Below are 15,888 nucleotides of genomic sequence, written 5' to 3' on the forward strand. Positions count from 1 at the left end.
TTAAAAGGAGTAACCCAGGGCTCATATTTGGGTTTATAAAAACCGGAATATGAGCAAATCCCGGTTATTCAAAGGGGTTATTGGTGTTTACATGGCCGTGCAAAACCGGTTATTGCCAATATTCAGACTTTAAAAGGGTTATTGATGCTGGAAACGCAGTCATTCTCTTCCTCCACAGTAATGTAATGGACAAGTCGTTTCATTCATTAACTTTGTTTATTTTATGTTATTTATTAGTGTTATTTGAGCCACTCACAGCTACTCTCGTTGCTATAACCTCAATCACATAATTGATGCGTGTTCGATAATGACAATGATGGATTTGCATCTAACTTTGGGTCAGGTGACCTATGACCTGTCAATCATCCATCAAGCTCCACAATTACCATGTTAACATTAAATCAGATAGATTTGTCTGGACATTTCTCTTGCGGGACGGGAGAAGACACTAAATCAATGCATCTCTATGATTGTGCGGCATGAATTCTCAGAGTTTAGCGGGAGTGTAACACACACGTTGCAGGTGCGGGTGGTGATGGTCAGAAATGCAGCAGGATGAAGAAAACAGGGCTCTAGTTGCTTTTGGTTTTACGTGTAGAAACTGTTTACGTCATCTTAAAAGTGGTGTAGTGCTTCAAAGGAAACAACTGCACTTCATTCATATTACATGACTCATTGATTATTAATCAACGCCACTGACTATTAATCAAGGCATGAATTATTTAGTGAAGCAGCGCATCGATATTTCTGAAAGTGAAGTGCAGACACGGCTGAAAGGATCCGTTCCCACTGAGCCGGAACCTGAAGAGGAACCGGGAGGTTCTGCAACACGGGGCTGCTTCCCTGGACCGGCAGAGGTGGACACGTGCTCAGACCTGGACCAGCGTTCAAACGTGGAGCTTTCTTCAGAGACGGCTGGGGCTCTTACCAGAAATAGGTCTTCACATGCTCCTGGATCAACACCCACGTCTCCCCGAAGTCGTCTGATTTCCACAGCTAGAGTCAGGGAGACGGGGGGAGGAGAGGAGGAGAGGGGGAGAGAGGGGGAAGAGAGGAGGAGAGGGGGAGGAGGGGGACAGCGTGTGAATCTAGGTCAGGCTCATTCCTACGTTCTGATCCAACCCCCGGCGAGGAGGAGGCTCCTCCAGAGGTGCAGGAACCTGCCACACCAGGGGCCTCATGTACAAAGAGTCAGTGCGTGGATTCCAACGTGAATCCGTGTGTGGAATTCTTGCGTACGCAAAAAAATATTCAGATGTTCAAAACTGTGCGTACGCCCAAATCCACGCAGGTTTCTTTGGACATCACAATCAACGTGGATTTGAGCGAACATGCAGGAGCACAACACTCCTCCCTCAAGTAGATCCATTTGAATATGATAATGAGGATAAATATAGGTGGCCGAGACCCGCCATTGCTGAAAATAAAAGTAACGCTGCAAACAGAAACAAACGCCGCTGCAAATAAAAGAAACGCTTAGCAAATACAATAAACGCTGCAAACAAAAAGAAACGCCGCTGCCAATAAAATAAACGCTGAATATATAAAGAAACCCCACTGCAAATAAAAGAAACGCTGCAAATAAAATAAAAACGACGCAAATAAAAAAGCCACAACGGAAGTGAATTACCGGGGATTATTTTTGCCGATGCACCGGTGTTTTTATGGCCTAACACATTAAAAATTACACGTAGCGACGTTGAACACTAACCGTTTAACTTATTTTCTCGTTCGTTGTTCTTCTTATTCCTCGCTCTTCTTATTTCTTCCTTTTCACTTACGTCCTCTTCGTCTTCTTCTTCTCCTCCCACGTAAAAAACACCAGTGCATCAGCAAAAATAGTCCCCGGTAATTCACTTCCGTTGTGGCTTTTTTATTTGCGTAATTTTTTTTTATTTGCAGCGGCGTTTATTTATATTTGCAGCGTTTATTTTATTTGCAAAGCGTTTATTTTATTTGCAGCAGCGTTTACTTTTATTTGCAGCAGCGTTTATTTATATTTGCAGCGGTATTTATTTATATTTGCAGCAGCGTTTGTTTTTATTTGCAAAGCGTTTATTTTATTTGCAGCGGCGTTTATTTTTATTTGCAGCGGCGTTTATTTTTATTTGCAGCGGCGTTTATTTTTATTTGCAGCGGCATTTATTTATATTTGCAGCGGCATTTATTTATATTTGCAGCAGCGTTTGTTTTTATTTGCAGCAGCGTTTGTTTTTATTTGCAGCGTTTCTTTAATTTTCAGCAATGGCCACCGTATAAATATCCATTAAAAACCGCTCATCCCACACTAACATCTATTTTGGTCATGCCCGAACCTCCATAACTTCTGGTCTGATATTTTTCTATGGTGCTCAACTGTCTTTAATGTGAACTTATCTCCGGACCCAGAGACTGCTTGTTCGGCTGTTCTGACTCACCGGAGCAACACTCACGTACGCATCGCCCTAGTGAGCGGTATGATGATCGCCAAGATGTGCATTCTGAATCTGTGGAAATCTGACTATGTTCCCGGCTTTAAAACTTGGCTCAGTGAACTGACAAATATTTTACATATGGAAAAACTGAGATATGATTTGTCTGGGAACCCTCAAAAGTTCCTCAGGATATGGAACCCAGTTCTGTTCCACCTGAGGATGTGATGGACGCTCGCTGCTCAGAGTAACATCTTTCTGTCCTGGAAAATGTACGGTTACACGACTGTAAAGCGGTGGAATCTTAACATCTAAGCAGCCCACTTGTTTTTTCCCCCTCCTTGGTTTTTGTTTTTATATTAGTCTTTTATTTGATTATTTTTCTGTCCTTTGTGAATTCCTTGTCTCATGGGTGGGGGGAGGGAAGAGGGAGGGTGGGTGGGATTTGTATATTGTCTTGTCTTACAGATTTTGTACTTATAAGTTACTTACTGTACCTGTATGTATAAAAAAAAAAGTGCTATAAATAAAATATAAAAAAAAAAAAAGACGTTCATCCAAATTGCAAAAACAAGTAAAACAAATTAAAGAAAAACATGGGCTGTGAGCTGGAGACAGTCCTGTCAGAAGTTGAGGCTGGAAAAAAATAATTTATTTGGGGGCATTTCTTCCGATTTAAGTTGCATTGCATTATGGTTAATGCTATTCTTTGCTTTGTGCTGCGTTCCGTGAAGAGTTGTGGTTTTTATTATGATCGTAAGGGTTTGTGAATGTTTATGGGCAGTGTTAGTGCATCATTACACTCTGCCTTTCTTGTTTGTATTTTATGAACCGACACCAGAACTTAAGTTGGTGGATGAGAAACGGCTCCTCGTTCAGCTTTATTGTCACGCGTATTATATACTGACGGATTAAGACCAATGTGATTGTGCAATTGATTGTGAGATTGTTGCAGTTCCACTTGTGTGTAACTTATCTGCTGATGTGGGGACTGTCGTGTCCTGCCAGACATGATTTCTGCGTGCAGGACCGCAACTTTCCACGTTCAAATCACTTTTTGAACATCCGACCGTGAGCGTAAAAAGTGGCGTACGCACGTTTTTTGTGCGCCGCACGTTTTGTACATGAGGCTCCAGGACTTCTGCCGCAGACGCGACACAACACAACAATGAACGCCGTCCCTCCAAGGTTTGAAACATTGAAAGAGAAAAACTAAGAGTTCTCAGACGTGGAGCCGGTTTTCCCCGAGCCGAGCCGGACGTACCTGCTTGTTTGGATGTGAGCCGTCGTAGCCGAGCACCAGGCTGGCTCTCCGGGGGTGCAGCAGCAGGTCGGTGGGCTTGAAGGGGAGGGGGAAGCCCTGCACGCTCTTACAGAAGTCCACCGTATTCCACAGGTAGTTGTTGGTGGAGTCCACAAACAGGTACTGCGGAACAGAGACCAGATCCCGGGTTTGAAGACAGGGAAAACAAAACCGAGTAGCTTCTCCTCCTCTATCGCCATCCAGTATCTATAATCTAAACAGGGCCAGACCAGAACTCCCTCTCCCTAGCACCAACTCCTTGCTGATCCAGAGAAAGAACCATTTACGTTAGCGGAGGGGGCCGAGTTGTTAAGACCAACGGCAATAGCAAGACTGGGAGACGGAGACATTTTCAAATAAGAATGAGGAGACAACCTGTCTTTTAGAGATGTGTCCACGGAAGAGCTACGTGGACCAAGTCCTGTTAGAGCAGATACCTGGTTGTTGCTGCAACTTTCACGCAAACGCAGCGACGTAACCAGCGTTTGCATAGACGTAACCAGCGTTTTTGCAGCCACGTAACAGACGTTTGCAGAGACGTAACCGACGTTTGCAGACCGACATGCGACGAGGTCTAGCGCTGAGTTATGGTTCTGCGTCACACCAACGCAGAGCACACGGCGTAGGGTACGCGGCACACGCACCGTACGGCGCGCGTCGCCGCGTAACCTACGCCGAGGCCTACGGCGTAGGTTCGCGTCGATTTAACGCGAAACCATAATTCAGGCTTCACAGCGCGACTCCACTGTCCGCCGGCGCGCGCCCGGCTCGTCACCACGCCGACTCCGCGCTCATATATTTAATACATTTATAAAGCCCATTTATTTATAAAGCCCCACCTGGCCGAGCCCTAACACTGAGGCCATGGTAGATTTAGGTTACACACGGACACGCGGCACTGTTGACTTTGTTTCCCTGCCGGCTCTGCTCATTCGCAACGTGACCAGTTGTCGATTTAACGCAGAACCATAATTCAGGCTTCACTCACTGCCGCAACGTGTTGCCTCCAGTCATTTCAATGAGAAGCACACGCAAACACTGCATTGCATATTCAGCGCCGCACAGAGGCTCCCAAATGGAAATTATTTTCGATTTCTGAATGAATGGATAGATACGTCGCTTATTTTTTGCATATTATGTTTTTCTTTTCTGGCCTGGCGCATCACGTTTTCGAGTCCGTTGTTTGGGGATTTTTTTTTTTTTTTTTTCCGTTCCGCGGAATTTTTTTGCTGAGACCAAAATCCGCGGAAGATTCTGATGCCTGGTTATTAGGTGTCAGGTTATGTGCATCTAAAACCAGAGGAGAACTTTACTGTGTGTGCACAGCCAACAGCTGATTGACTGCAGTGGGCGCCGTTCGACAAGTCACCGCGGCGCTACAGACACCCCGGTGTTCATATTTTTTGTCGGATTTGCGCTGATCTCATAAAAAAATATCCCAAAAAAATCCCCAGGACGGAAATCCGTACCCAGTACGGAGAACTTTAATCCCTGGGTTTCCCCCAAAGCATTATAGCATAGCATCTCTGTTAGCTTCATTTTGTTCTGAGGCAAACCCTTAAAAAAAACAGTCAGTTTTTATACAAAGCCTCGTGCCAAATGTCACACAGGAACATTTATTAACAGAGGTCTGCACAATATCAAAATGTATAAAACAAATGAAATAAAAATAAACTGCCTGCATATATAGAATAAAAATGCTTCTTGAATAAAATAAAACTAATATCCCTTTCCTGCATAACAATTAAATTAAAATACACTGTGCAATTAATACAATGTAGACAGTAACAGGCAGACTTTTCCACTGAGGTTGACAGTTGTGCAAATAACAAAACATTTGTGCAAATCTCAAATAAAACATTCAAGTCAATTTGTCACAAAATGAGCTATATCAAAATAAAAAAGAAAATTTAAAAAAGAAATTAAAAATCGATATAAACGATATCGTCTTGTTCCATATCGCGTTTGAAAATATATCGATATATATTAAAATCTCGATATATCGCCCAGCCCTAAACTGACGTTTGCATAGACGTGACCGACGTTTGCAGAGACGTAACCGACGTTTGCAGCAACGTAACTGACATTTGCAGCAACGTAACTGACGTTTGCGGCGACGTAACTGACATTTGCATAGATGTAACTGACGTTTGCGGCGACGTAACCGGCGTTTGCAGCAACGTAACTGACATTTGCAGCAACGTAACTGACGTTTGCATAGATGTAACTGACGTTTGCAGCAACGTAACTGACGTTTGCAGAGACGTAACTGACGTTTGCAGCAACGTAACTGACGTTTGCAGCAACGTAACTGACATTTGCAGAGACGTAACTGACGTTTGCAGAGACGTAACTGACGTTTGCAGCAACGTAACTGACATTTGCAGAGACGTAACTGACGTTTGCAGAGACGTAACTGACGTTTGCATAGACGTAACTGACGTTTGCAGAGACGTAACTGACGTTTGCAGCAACGTAACCGACGTTTGCAGAGACGTAACTGATGTTTGCAGCAACGTAACCGACATTTGCAGCAACGTAACTGACGTGACTCCTTTTAACATCCGAGCTGTGGAAAAACAAACCGGTTCTCAGCTGGTTCCTAAGTTCAACGACTTGTGAACCAGCACCAGCACCGGCTCAGAACCAGTTCTGGAACCGGTTTGGTAGAGAAAGGGGTATACCAGCTGCTTTGTTTTCTTTCTGGGGATTGGACAAGAAGATCAACGCCGACCAAGTACGAGCTCTGCAGAGCCGTTTCTTCCAGGGTGTGGTGTGAGCTGCAGGACGGGCTCCTCGTCCCCTACGCCGGGACGAGGAGCTGGCAGTGGAGCAGACTGGTCTGGGCGGGGAACTTACCCTCCGGTTGTCTGAAGGGCTGTGGTAGAACTGGGAGATGGCCTGCTTGCTGCCGTCCTTGGCCTTGGCCCCCGACAGCTGGAACCGGTCAGAGACGGGGTTGAAGGTCCTCCCGTAGTCGTAGGACACGTAGACCTGCAGGCAGAGAGGGGGTGAGGACGCGGTCCACACCGGGTCCTGGCAGGGAAATCAAACCTCCGGTCCTCGGGTCTCACTCACGGAGCTGGTCTTGGGCCCGCTGGCCGCCGCGCTGTCCCGGGCCAGAGCCACGATCACGTTGCTCTTCTCCCCGGCCCAGTGCACCACCATCTGGTTGTGGGAGTCGTTCAGGTTGGCCTGGAGGGCAGGAGGAGGTCACAACAACAGACAGTTACAAGGGAGAAAGAGCAAGTCCCTTCAGATGCCGTCAGCACCATAGACATTTATACGTAGACGCCACAGAGTGTTCTTGCTGCTGCTGCGATACGTCAGCGTCACCGCCATATTGGATGTTCAAGACTGCGCTGTAAACTAATACAAGTAAATGGACTTATTTTCATAAAGCGCCTTTTCTACAAAGAAATGTACATTTTACGTCTCATTTATTCATTCACACACGCACTAATATACTTGGGAAACAGTTAGGCACCAAATATAACATATTTAATTTTCTCAGATGGCAAAAATAAGAACTTTATTGATCCCACATAGGAGTAATGCATGTTATATCAGCTATAGAGAATAAGGTAGTGCCGAAAAACAATACATATCCCCCCTCACAAAAATAAGAAAAATAGAGAAATGTATTTTCTCATCAACTACAAAACAAATTTTACATTTTTCAAATAACAAAATAACATATTTGAACCATTTTTCAGACAATAAAATAATTGAAAAAAATCTGAAAAATAGTTAAAATATGTTATTTTGTTACTTGAAAAATTAAAAATATGTTTTGTTGATGAGAAAATACGTTTCTCTATTTTTCTTATTTTTGTGAGGGGGGATATATATTGTTTTTCGGCACTACCTTGTTCTCTATCTATGCCTAACTGTTTCCCAAGTATATTAGTGCGTGTGTGAATGAATAAATGAGACGGAAAACGTACATTTCTTTGTAGAAAGGTGCTTTATGAAAATAAGTCCATTTACTTGTATTAGTTTACAGCGCAGTCTTGAACATCCAATATGGCGGCGACGCTGACGTACGACTCAGCGCTCGATGGGGCGTCTACGTTTATAAGTCTATGGTCAGCACACCCGGGTTTCTGTGTTCATGTTGCAGAAACATGGTCTTTATTCAGCTCACAAAGACAAATACAACCAGCCGATAAACCGACGGTTATCATTTCTCATACTTCTATCCAGAGCAGCCAGGACACGAGCACAGCTGGAGGAAGACGTGAGTGAACCCAGGGAGGGTTAGGTCTGGAGCAGGAACTACAACCTTCCAGCACATTCCTACATAAATACCATTTCAATCTTTGAATGAAACAGCTGCAAGCAGGTCAGTTCCCCCTGCCCAAAAATTTACAGAGTTTTGGAAACCTATATTCAAATTCTTTTCCAACCTGCTAGGAACACCCATAGAAGCTCTTCCCATAATAGTGGTATTGTGTGTGTCGTACCGCAGGACGTCTGCCCCACGCATCATGGCAGAAACACGTTACCGGCTAGAAGGCTCATACTGCTTAAATGGAAAGACAGATCTCCTCCAACTTTCAGTCAACGGATCAGAATCTTCTGCAGCATCTGACTTTAGAAAAGATCCCATATGTTACAAAAGGCTGTGCCCTCAACTTCTATTCTACATGGAAACCAGTTCTAGATCAGGTTGAAAAGATAGATGCCTCACACATTTTTCTTTCCCTTTTTTTTTTCTTATTATTTTTGTACATTTTTGTTTGTTTTGTTAACTTCATTTGTGTTTTGTTTGTTTGTTCAAAGAAGAACAACCAAATATACAATTTACTGCTGAACCTGTGATGTAATGTGGACGTGTGGTGGTGCAACGTGGTGGGGTTGTGTTGAAATGTATTGAAATGCATGTCAAATTGTATCTTGTATCTGTATCGATTTAAAAAAAATAAAAATACAAAAACAAAAATGTCATACATTCTGGATTCATTAAAAAACAACTGAAATATTGCAAGCCTTTTATTAATTTAATATTGCTGATCATGGCTTACAGCTTAAGAAAACTCAAATATCCTATCTCAAAAAATTAGAATATTCTGGGAATCTTAATCTTAAACCATAATCAGCAATATTTAAATAATAAAAGGCTTGCAATATTTCAGTTGATTTGTAATGAATCCAGAATGTATGACATTTTTTATTTTATTTTTTAAATTGCATTACAGAAAATAAAGAACTTTATCACAATATTCTAATTTTCTGAGACAGCAGACACACTGAAATGATGACTGGATCATTTGGACAGGACAGGTTCATCTGAGTTTTCAGCAGCAGCTCTAACACAGACTCATCTCCCCCCCCGGCTCCCGGGTCAATGGAGAGAAGTGGTCTGGCTCCTCTGACGGCGGCGGCCTCGCGGCCCCCGTCTCTTAGTAATGACTCAGGGGGGGGGGCGTCTATAACGCTCTGCTTCTGAGCTTCAAGGCCATTTTTACTGTTGTCAGTGGCAACGCGGCCCTCCCTCCCTGAGCTGCACCTACACCGGCCCACGCTGGCCCACGCCGGCGTTCAGACACTAATAATACTCTAGAAATCAATAACAAGCGCCGCAGCAACCCGGCGTACGGCGTCCCGGGCAGGAGAGAAGGAGCACCAGGACCAGACTGGACCAGCAGACGTGGTCTTGTCCCTCAGCACAAAGCTGCAGTCACACAACCAAAATGTTGACATCCTGCAGACCAGACTGCATGTCGCCAGCAAACTTAACCTCCTGGACCAACTGAACAAAGGAGCATCTATCAGCTGTTGTCATGAAGCCCGGTTCAGCTTTTCCATCCTCTCCATCCCTGCATGGCCCTGAGCTGAGCTGAGCTGAGCTGAGCTGAGCTGAGCTGAGCTGAGTTGCCTCCCGGGCCGGTTCATTGGCCGCTGAGTGCAGGAGGGAGAGCTGCCAGCAGCTCTGCAGCCCGGCCAGGCCCGTTCTGCTGAGTCACGCTGACTGGACTGAAGATGAAGCAGCAAACTGCATCATGGGAGCCACCCGTGGGTGAGCAGCCACCTGATGGGCAGCAACAGTCACCTGCTGGTACGGCGTCGCTGCTCCCTCAGAGTCTAGATCAGGGGTCGGCAAGCCAAAATGTTTTAGAGCCATATTGGACCAAAAACACAAAAAACAAATATGTCTGGAGCCGCAAAAAATTAAAAGTCTTGTATCAGCCTTAGAATGAAGGCAACACATGCTGCATGCACTTCGAGAAAAAAGTCGAAATTTCGAGAAAAAAGTCGAAATGTCGAGATTAATGTTGAACTACAATCTTGAGAAAAAAAACGAAATGTCAAGAAAAAAGTCGATATTTTGAGAAAAAGTCGAAATGTCGAGGAAATAGTCAAAATTTCGTGAAAAAAGTCGAAATGTAGAGAAAAAAAGTCAAAATTTCAAGATAAAAATGGAAATGTCGAGATTAATGTTGAAGTACAATATTGAGAAAGAAGTGGAAATGTCGAGAAAAAAATGGAAATGTCGAGAAAAAAGTGGAAATGTCGAGAAAAAAGTGGAAATGTCGAGAAAAAAGTGGAAATGTCGAGAAAAAAGTGGAAATGTCGAGATTAAAATGGAAAGGAAAAAAGAAAAAGAGAAAAAAAGGAAGAAAAAAAAGAAAAAAGGAAAAAAGAAGAAAAAGGAAAAAAAAGGTCAAACATTTTTGAAAAAGCTCCAGGAGCCACTAGGGCGGCGCTAAAGAGCCACATGCGGCTCTAGAGCCGCGGGTTGCCGACCCCCGGTCTAGGAGGTGAGGGTGCTAATCTTCCTCACTGATGAACTGATCATCAGCTGCTTTTATCAGGAATTCATATATTTCATCCAGCAAACTGACATTTTTGCTGATTTGACTGCTGTTTTTACCTGAACTGCTCATGTGAAACACTAACTGATGGTTGAGGAGCTGGATGGTCCCAACGATTTTATTTGCTACATCGATCCAACACAAAATAATTAAAAACCGTGCTTATTAATCACAAAACACAGTTTAAACATCTTGACCAAATCCGCTGGGACCCGGTGTGTCAGTGTTCACCGCAGACAGACTGCAGCTTCACCGGGACCAACGATGATGGTTGATGTTGATCCAGGACCGACCTGGTTAAGGAGCATCAAACTCACTCTTATCTACACGGAAATAACGCAGAAATATAAAGAAGCTTCCCAAAGTGTGATCCATGGTGAAATAGGAAACTGAAGATGAGCAGATATCTATAGATATGTGTAGGTTATATTAGGGGTGGGCGATATGACCTAAAATTAATATCACGGTATTTTTCATCTTTTGAACGGTGACGGTATAATATCACGGTATTTTTTGGTACGTTTTGGGAGGAGTAGCCTGTCCTGTCCCTTTATGTGAATAAGGTTAATATTTTTATAATATAATAAGTAAATGGTAGTATCCTTATCAAAAAGAGACATGGGAGAGTATTATGCACTCTCAACATATTTATTTGGCAAAAAACCTAAAGATCTTACATATATATATACATATATATATATATATATATATATATATATATATATATGTATATATACATACATACATACATACATATATATATATATATATATATATATATATATATATATATATATATATATATATGTATATATATATATATATATATATATATATATATATATATATATGTATATATATGTATATATATATATATACATATATATATATATATATACATATATATATATATATATATATATACATACACATATATATATATATACATATATATACATATATATATGTACACATATATATATATATATATATATATATATATATATATATATATATATATGTATGTATGTATGTATGTATGTATGTATGTATGTATGTATGTATGTATGTATATATATATATATAGCCTATATTATATTATATTTATTTTTATTATATTTTAAATATTTTGTAAACCTGTCTTAAAATGTAATACTGGACCTCGGTTGGGCTGGTTGGACAGCGGGTGGTGGAAAATTTCCCTTAATTTTAAATCCAAAACTTGACAGGTTTATGCCATGAGTATTCATATAGAGTAATCCCTTGTGAGGGTTACGTTCCAAAAAGAACCCGTGATAAGTGATATTCACATAGTAGCAACCCTTTTTTTTTTATATAATTATTATACAAAGCTTCAAATTGCGGAGATCAGCACCGCCTCGCACGTATTTCACTGCTGTTCTGAACCGCTGCATCCCGACTCGCGCTGCAGCGTCTTTTTCTTCTAAAGCCTGCGGTACAGGTGTGTTTTTTCGAGAGAAGAACATGCTTATGGGTATTTTTTTGTCACTCTTTTTTTCTTCTGGGCAAAAAGATTCTTTTAAACCGACATTCATTAATTTTTTCTCCATCTTGAAGTCGGTGATTCGTATTCCAGCAGGTTGAAACAGCGCTCTGCGCTCCGCTGCCGTCAAAGACCCGCCCAGCTCCACTTCTGATTGGCTGGTGTTAGTCTGGTTGAGCCAGAGCTGCTTTCCTCTCATTCCATTGGTAGACGAACTCGGTTGACTCAACCTTTTTTTTTTCTCTCAAACCTTTTTTTTTTTTTTTAAAGCACTCAAACTCGCACGCCGAGAAAAAAAACTCTGTGCCGGAATACTTTAAGCCCTGCATTTCTTACTACTCTTGTCGTAAGGTGTAGCAGCAGTACACGATGCCTGCAGTGAAAGCTGTGTAGTCTTGGGACCGCTGCTCCGCTGGTTCTGCAGCAGCACCAGCGGAGCAGCGGTCCAAGCGGAGCAGCGGTCCCAGCGGAGCAGCGGTCCCAGCGGAGCAGCGGTCCCAGCGGAGCAGCGGTCCCAGCGGGACCAGCTGCTGGTCCCACTTGCGCTCGTTTTGGCCCGGGTTGCCTCTTCATATTCACGGGCGTGCGTGTTTTTTAAGTGATGAAACAGGTTGCTTGTGTTTCCACCTCTTGCCTCTCGCCGTTCCTCTTCACCCTCTACACTGCTGACTTCTCCTACAACTCCCCAACCTGTCACCTACAAAAGTTCTCTGACGACTCTGCTATCGTCGGCCTCATCACTGATGAAGACGATAGCGAGTACAGAGAACTGTCCCAGGACTTTGTGGACTGGTGCCTGCAGAACCACCTCCAGATCAACGCGGGGAAAACCAAAGAACTGGTGGTGGATTTCCGCAGGTGTAATAAATCCCCCCCGACACCGGTGAACATCCAGGGAAAGGACATTGAGATGGTGACATCTTATAAGTACCTGGGTGTTCACCTCAACAATAAACTGGACTGGACTACTAATTCCTCTGCACTCCACAAAAAAGGCCAGAGCAGACTCTATCTGCTCAGGAGACTGAGGGCCTTTGGTGTGCAGGAGAAGCTCCTGAAAACATTTTACAACACTGTGGTGGCATCAGCCATTTTTTACGGAGTGGTCTGCTGGGGCAGCAACATCACAGCTGCAGACAGAAGGAGGCTGGACAAAACAATTAAAAGGGCCGGCTCTGTCGTGGGCTGCTCTCTGGACACAGTACAGGTGGTGGGAGAGAGGAGGATGATGGCTAAGCTGTCATCCATGATGGAGAAGGACTCCCACCCCATGAAGGACACCTTCAGAGCGCTGGAGAGCTCCTTCAGCGACAGGCTCCTTCACCCTAGGTGTGTGAAGGAGCTACAGGAGGTCCTTCCTCCCTGCAGCTGTGAGACTACACAACCAGCACTGCTCACAGTAGACCACAAACAATACAAACAATCCTGACAATAAAAACCATTCTGCAACGGGCATAAATAACATCTGTAAATATCCATCTGTTTTTCTTTTTGTATACTAGAATTGTTTTATTTATTACTATTTTTATTCTCCTTCTTATTCTTATTCTTATTATTATTGTATATACTGTTTATAGTGTTATAGTGTTTATTATTATTATTATTGTTGTGTGATATTGTGTGATATTGATGCCTCTTGTTTTGCACTATCCCCTTTGCTGCTGTAACCTGGAAATTTCCCCTCTGGGGGACTATTAAAGGATTTCTTATCTTATCTTATCTTGTCACAACACGGCAGCAAACCTTGCATATCACCGACGTTTTTAATTCCTTATTTAGGCTTATTATTTTATAATTGATTTATTACGGTATTGACGGTATTGCAAAATCCATGTCGTGGCGCAGTTTCACACCGGTGATGACTATGACACCGGTGTACCGCCCACCCCTAGGTTATATATATTTCTTCCTCTAGTTCTACACCTGCACAGCTCTTCACCAGCTGTGGACGTTTCCTGCGGTTCACACTGCAGCTGCACAGGAAGCCCGACGCTCCGAACCGAGCTCCAAGTCCTCGCTCAGGTCCGATCAGTGCACATGGAACAAGTCTGGTAGCCTGAAACTCACTTCTTCTGGATCACAGTGCCGACTGCTCAGGTCAAGGAGCTGGTGATCATTGGATATCACCACTCTGAAGTCCTGATCCTGAGTCATGGCGCTTTTCCACTAGTACCTACTCGTCTCGACACGCCCTTGTTTCTTTTCAATACCCAGATCAGAAGTAGGAGGTTGGAGCGAAGCTGCTGTGGCGTATTTGATTGTGCGATTGGGCCAACCCCCCGACCAATCAGTGGCCTGTAGTGTGATGTCAGATACAGCCCAACTCAGCCGCTTATGGCCCTTTTCCACTAGTACCTACTCAGCTCGCTTCTACTCGCCACGGCCCCGTCTTGCGCTTTTCCACTACGAGCCGAGGCGGGTGGAGCCGTGCCAAGCAGATACTTTTTCTGTACCGAGGCTGCCGAGGTTCTGAGCGTGCTGAGTCGGCCCTGGATCTGACGTCATCACCCTCCACGCCACTGATTGGTCGTTGGAGTCAGACGTTTGAATCAGGAAGCGGGAGTCAGTGCGAGAACGACTTGCAGCGATTTTATTATACAGCGTCTGTTTCATGATCCAACTCTGAGGGTCAGATGTTCATAAACCTGGTGCTGAGGAGAGAATTAAAAAAGGGATGTAGACGGTGATAAGGAACGACCAGATCCACCAGGAGCTCTGTTTTACTCTCAGCCGCTCGCAGCTCCAGCTGATTTCTGATCAGCGCCGACACGAACAAAGGGGTTGCGCAATCGAGTACGTCAAAGCAGCTTCACCCCAACCCCCCACTTCTCCCCTGGCTGTGGAAAAACAAACGAGGAAAAAGCAGGTGGAGCCGGGACGATGCGTGACGAGCCGTCCCAGGCCAGGGCGCGCTGAGTAGGTACTAGTGGAAAAGCCCCATTAGAACCTCGGCAGAGTAGTTACAGAAAAAGTATTTACTCTGCACGTTAGACCCCTAGTAGAAAAGAACCAAACCGAGGCGAGTGGAGTCGGGCTGAGTAGGTTCTAGTGGAAAAGCACCGTTTACGTCCCTGCTCGCTCCAGCATGCAGTTCTGCATGAATTCAGGCCAAACTGAGTGTGTTATTTGTTCATCTCTTTGCTTTCACAAACAGCCAATGTTGAAATACTTTGGTCACGCTGACGTAATCTTTACGGCACAGATGCGGGATCTGACTTCACACCTCTCTTTCTACAGAACTGATGCAGGAAATGACAATACCCCGTGTGAAAGAGGAGAACGTTGTTGACATGCTGCTGGTTGCCCTGACCGGAGCGTCCAGGCAGCGTCACCGGGACCTCAGCCGGGCCTCGTCCCTCATTGGCTGTGACGCTGAGTCCCTGACAGCTGAAGGTACTTAGCGTGCTGAATGTCTGCTGGGACCCAGAGATGACTGGACCGTCTCTCAGAAAGACTTTTGTTCACACACAACTGCCACCCACACACAGCACCAACTGCACAAACCCTCTGGTGCCCCTTTTACACCAAACCCGGTCCAGGGCTGGTTCTGGGCCAGTGCTGAGTTTGGAACCGGGCCTTCTGTTCCCACTGACAAAGAACTGGCTGCGGCCCAAAAAAAACCACCAACTTTTTTGGCGCTTTTCCACTTGTACCTACTCAGCCCGACTTGGTTCTCCTCCACTGGGTTTGGTTCTTTCCCATCAGGGGTCTAATGCCACTTTTGCACTAGGACTTACTTGGCCCGACTCGGCTCGGCGCGGCTTTACACGGCTCCACACGTGTGTTTTTCCACAGCCAGGGGAGAAGTGGGCAGGTTGTGGTGAAGCTACTGTGACGTACTCGATTGCGCAA

The 15,888-nt window shown here is 44.2% G+C and overlaps 1 protein-coding gene across 1 annotated transcript in view; it reads right to left on the bottom strand.

The window, feature by feature from the left end:
• Positions 1-15,888, bottom strand: part of sorl1 (sortilin-related receptor, L(DLR class) A repeats containing) — a 184,573-nt gene that overhangs the window by 155,005 nt on the left and 13,680 nt on the right. The window contains exons 2-5 of the mRNA XM_061718703.1: positions 6,793-6,909; positions 6,574-6,708; positions 3,676-3,837; positions 929-996 (exon numbers count right to left, since the gene is read on the bottom strand). Coding sequence (XP_061574687.1) covers positions 929-996; positions 3,676-3,837; positions 6,574-6,708; positions 6,793-6,909 — 482 coding nt within the window. The remainder of the gene's footprint in view (positions 1-928; positions 997-3,675; positions 3,838-6,573; positions 6,709-6,792; positions 6,910-15,888) is intronic.

The sequence above is a fragment of the Cololabis saira genome, chromosome 4 (assembly GCF_033807715.1).
Source record: "Cololabis saira isolate AMF1-May2022 chromosome 4, fColSai1.1, whole genome shotgun sequence".
NCBI classification, from domain to species: Eukaryota; Metazoa; Chordata; class Actinopteri; order Beloniformes; family Belonidae; genus Cololabis; species Cololabis saira.